The following is a 4,051-nucleotide window of genomic DNA, read 5'->3' as shown; positions in this document are numbered from 1 at the left end:
TCGCCACCTCCACTGAGGATGTGACTACCGTCCACTGAGAAAGTGATGCAACTCGTGAAGGATGCGTGCTTGAAGGTAGCAACGGTTCGTCGATCAGAGAGCCGCCAGAGACCAACATGATTGTCATGAGATGCGGATGCGACGAGTTTTCCAGCAGGATTAACGGCAATGGCATTGATTTGGCTAGAATGGCCCATCCAGGGATCACCGACCTGCTGCCAGGTTGTTGTATCCCATTCGCGTATGGTGGGATCAGAACTACCGCCACCTGTGAGAAGGCGTGTGCCATCTGGTGTCCATGCAAGTGACAAGTTGGATTTTGTGTGAGCCTTGAAGGATGCGATACATTCTCTCGTGCCTGGATTATAAATGTGGATAATGTCTTTTGCTGCGATGGCAAGAAGTTCTCCGGACGGCGAATACCGTACGCAACGGACTTCACTACTACTATTTCCTTGCAACTGCCAGGTTTTGGTGTCCCACAACTTCATCATCCCGTCACATGAACCAGTGGCCAGCACTGATCCACCAGGAGAAAAATCTAGCGAGGAGATCCAATCGGAGTGGGCTTCGATCATTTGGGTGAGTGACTCGCCAGTTTCTCCGTGCCAGATAATGACCTCTCCGTTAAAATCACCGCTTGCTATCAATCGCCCATCTCGTGATACTGCCAATCCCCACACCTCACTGTGATGTCCCTCCATCTTCTTCAACATAACGCCTGTCTTCAAGTCCCACAGACGAAGTGTCCTATCGTACGATCCCGTAACCATCCGTTGTCCATCGGGGAACACCGCGACTGCCCTTATGCCATCTCCATGGGCTTTAAACTTTCGCAAAGGTGTAGTGATTTCAATGAGCTTCGGCATTTTGCCGGAGGTTGATGGGGTCGGGCGCGGTCCAGGTGGACTTTGGAGGAATCAAGGGTATTTTTGAGATGCCTGTATTGTGCATTTTATGCTGCCAGCATGCCTTATTTTCATAGACACCTAGGGCACCGCATCAGTGAACCTATGAGTTCTCGGCATTGTAGCTGTGGCAATTGAGACGGATCTAATTCTGCTCCCGCTAAATATAAGCATGTGTCACATACTTACCTCGGGAAATTTGTTTCACCTATAAAGTAAAGGAGGACGGGGGAGGAGGGTCTCGCAAGCTCGTGTGGTTTGCGCATCTAAGAGCCATGTGTTGCGCACATGGTTTTGGCGTTATTTAAAGGTTTTCTCATGCGAGCTCACTAACAGTGAGAAAAAACGCTTAAAGTGTGGCGTAGGTTAAATTTATTACTTGTGTGGCAAGGCTGCAATCGGCACTGTGTTGCTGTGTTTTATATAACTTTCGCACTACCTCGGCTCGGGCCAAAATGGTACATAGCGGTTTACTTGACTACTAGATTTACACATTTAATATTTGGTTTGACCGGTGGTTAGCAATACTTAGTAAGTATCTTCTTGAATGAGCGCCAAGGCTTTTTCAGAGCGAGCCTTGATCGAGCACTTAAAGGGCTTGGGGTGGCTGCGAGTACGTATGTTCAGAGCACCGTGGTCACGGTCATATTAAGATACACAACATACCTGATCGACCCGGATGAGGGGTCAATTTCAGGGGTGATTTCAACGCCATTTTCGACAACCTTGGAAACGTCAAACACCGCAAGTGACATCGCGGCGCATATCCAGATGGATGCATCAGCGAGATGCAGACCTGTGCAGTCAAAAGCAACCAAGGTCAGAAAAATGTCTTGTCAGTCAGCGCCCTGTCAGTTGCGCATACCTGGGCAGAGCCTGAGGAACAGAACCTTAGCATTTCACTGAGAAATATAACAGCGACTTAATCATTACCGTCTACCAAAACCGAAGCATGCCTTGCGAGGATCTGCCTCAGGCTCTTTTCCATCCTTGGTCAAAAAGCGCTCAGGATTGAATTCCGAGGGGTTGGTATATGTCTGCGGATCATTGAGCATGAACCTGTCACAATTCAAAGCGTTGATACAGTGGATATGCAATGAGGAAGGTACAAACCATATATTAGGGAGTATCAAAGAACCTTTTGGAATGTAATACCCATCGTGGATGTCGTCCTCGGTGACGCTGTGTTCAACTGACATCGCGCACCGTGGGTCAAGTCAGATTGCGACAAATGAGATACACATACCAATAGGTACGACGGCATTCCAGCGGAGGACCTCCTTGGTAAGTGCCTCGATGTAGGGGAGGGAGGCATGATCGGCGAAGGAGGGAAGATGATCAGGGCCAATAACAGCATCAATTTCAGCCTGAACCTTCTTCTGCACATCAGGGAAAAGTGTCATAGCCAGAAAAAAAGAGTAGTTCGCAGAAACAGTCTGAGCAAACAAGTGTTAGCTTAAAAACGTGATAGTTTCGACTACACGAACTGTGTCGGAACCACCGCTGAATAGAGATCCAGCAGACCACTTCACAACGTAATCCTCTTCCGCAGTCAAAGTATGGTCCTTGAACAAATCTGAGACAAAAGATTTCGGGGCAATGCCAGCAGCCTGTAGATTTCGATCAATAGGGCGTAGCGGGAAAACTAAAAATCTTAGTTACTATCTGATCTTTTACAAAGATGTAGGGTGCAGCAGCCGCCTCTTCGGCGGTCTCGCGGCACTCACGGGCTAGGCGTTTGAAGCCAGCACCAGGGAACCACTCTGGGACCTTTGCCACTAGAACATAGTCAGGCTATTGAGAGAACGTCGAAATGTTATGTTCTTACAGAATGGCAGGAAGTCGACCATAAATTCACCAAAGGGGCCATACCGACAGAATTGTTCTAAAACGCGTTTCGCCATGTTAACGAGAGGATCGTCATGCTCCTTGACTTCGTAACCATAACAAAGGCACAGAATGACAGCGCCAGCGGTGCTATAAGAATTCAAGATCAAGCCAATAGTAGTACTACAAAATACATACTGTCGAATGTGTGCTCGCAGTTGGTCGGGTTTTGCTAGTACACGCTTCAGGAATTGGTGGGCCTCCATCTCCTCGATGGGGTGGTAGTCAACCAAGGCAGCGCGATTGCCAAAGATGTGGTGGCAATTCTTGCGGAACGAGCGAAAGCGTTCACCGTAACGAAGATAACCCATAGTTTGCGAATAGCCCATCAGTTCGCCACTCATAGGAACGACCATACGGTCAGAGTATATAGAGCTCTTCTTGTCTAGCATTTCCTCCGCACTTTTGACGGAGTTCAGCACGACGATGTGCATACCCAGAATACTGATATGCGAAATATCACCTGCGCACAAGGACGTTAAAATGCATGATTTTGGAAAAACGGGAAGGTTTTACCATACTTCTTGCCCCATTCAGTGAATGTGAGCCAGGGCTTGACATGAGGCATGTCTCGAAGGTTCCCAACCAGAGGCAGGCCCCGAGGACCAGGAGGATATGGTGCGCGATTCTTCTTGGCGAATATTACCTGCTTCACCAGATACACTCCGACGCTAGCAAGACAAAGGTACTGCAAAGTAAGAACGGTGAGTGTTGACATGGTCGGCTATTAGCAGAAGATGAGCAAGAGATGAGCAAGGGCGGCGTGGTCATCAAGCAAGGAATGCCAAGTGACGCGCCCGGGTTGAGCCTCAAAACCGGAGGAACGGCTTATGTATTTATCACTCGGATTGGTAAGGGACGGCGGGTCTACGCCCTCACGAACCATTCATCCATGATGAAGTCAGACGGCGTCAGTAACTGATGGAGATAGGCGATGGAAAAATGCGCAGATAGCTTCTTCCATTTCTGAAGCTATCCATTTTGTCAATGCAACGTGTCCGGCCATGCAAACAGACAGTCATATACAAATATCTTCTCCCACAACCTTCGTAAGACATCATGCGGCCTTGTGATAGCTTCACGATGCCTCTGATTGCAAGTTCGCCCGAAAATGGTTGCTTGATGACGCAATACCAGCGTAAACATCATGACCCTGGATGATTGTCGAGAAGGTGAGACACGTGTCGGCGGAGATGAGGTATACGCGGACAATGGTGCACCGAGCCTATGGTGCAATACAGTATAAGCGGCGGGTC

At 48.6% G+C, this 4,051-nt stretch overlaps 1 protein-coding gene across 1 annotated transcript; it reads right to left on the bottom strand.

Annotated features, from left to right (window-relative positions):
• Positions 1-1,436: 1,436 nt before the first annotated feature.
• F5891DRAFT_1278318 (cytochrome P450) lies at positions 1,437-3,513 on the bottom strand (the record flags this gene model as incomplete). Its single annotated transcript, XM_041370312.1, has 11 exons — positions 1,437-1,515; positions 1,575-1,704; positions 1,774-1,784; positions 1,842-1,967; positions 2,022-2,100; positions 2,155-2,344; positions 2,396-2,518; positions 2,571-2,686; positions 2,737-2,885; positions 2,934-3,258; positions 3,312-3,513. The coding sequence occupies 11 exons, from the start codon at positions 3,511-3,513 to the stop codon at positions 1,437-1,439; spliced, it is 1,530 nt and encodes a 509-aa protein (XP_041225998.1).
• Positions 3,514-4,051: the final 538 nt, after the last annotated feature.

Source organism: Suillus fuscotomentosus (assembly GCF_016647785.1).
Source record: "Suillus fuscotomentosus strain FC203 chromosome Unknown F5891scaffold_27, whole genome shotgun sequence".
In the NCBI taxonomy this organism is placed as follows: domain Eukaryota; kingdom Fungi; phylum Basidiomycota; class Agaricomycetes; order Boletales; family Suillaceae; genus Suillus; species Suillus fuscotomentosus.
The sequence above is the reverse complement of the archived record's forward strand: the minus strand, read 5'-3'. Positions and strand labels throughout refer to the sequence as shown.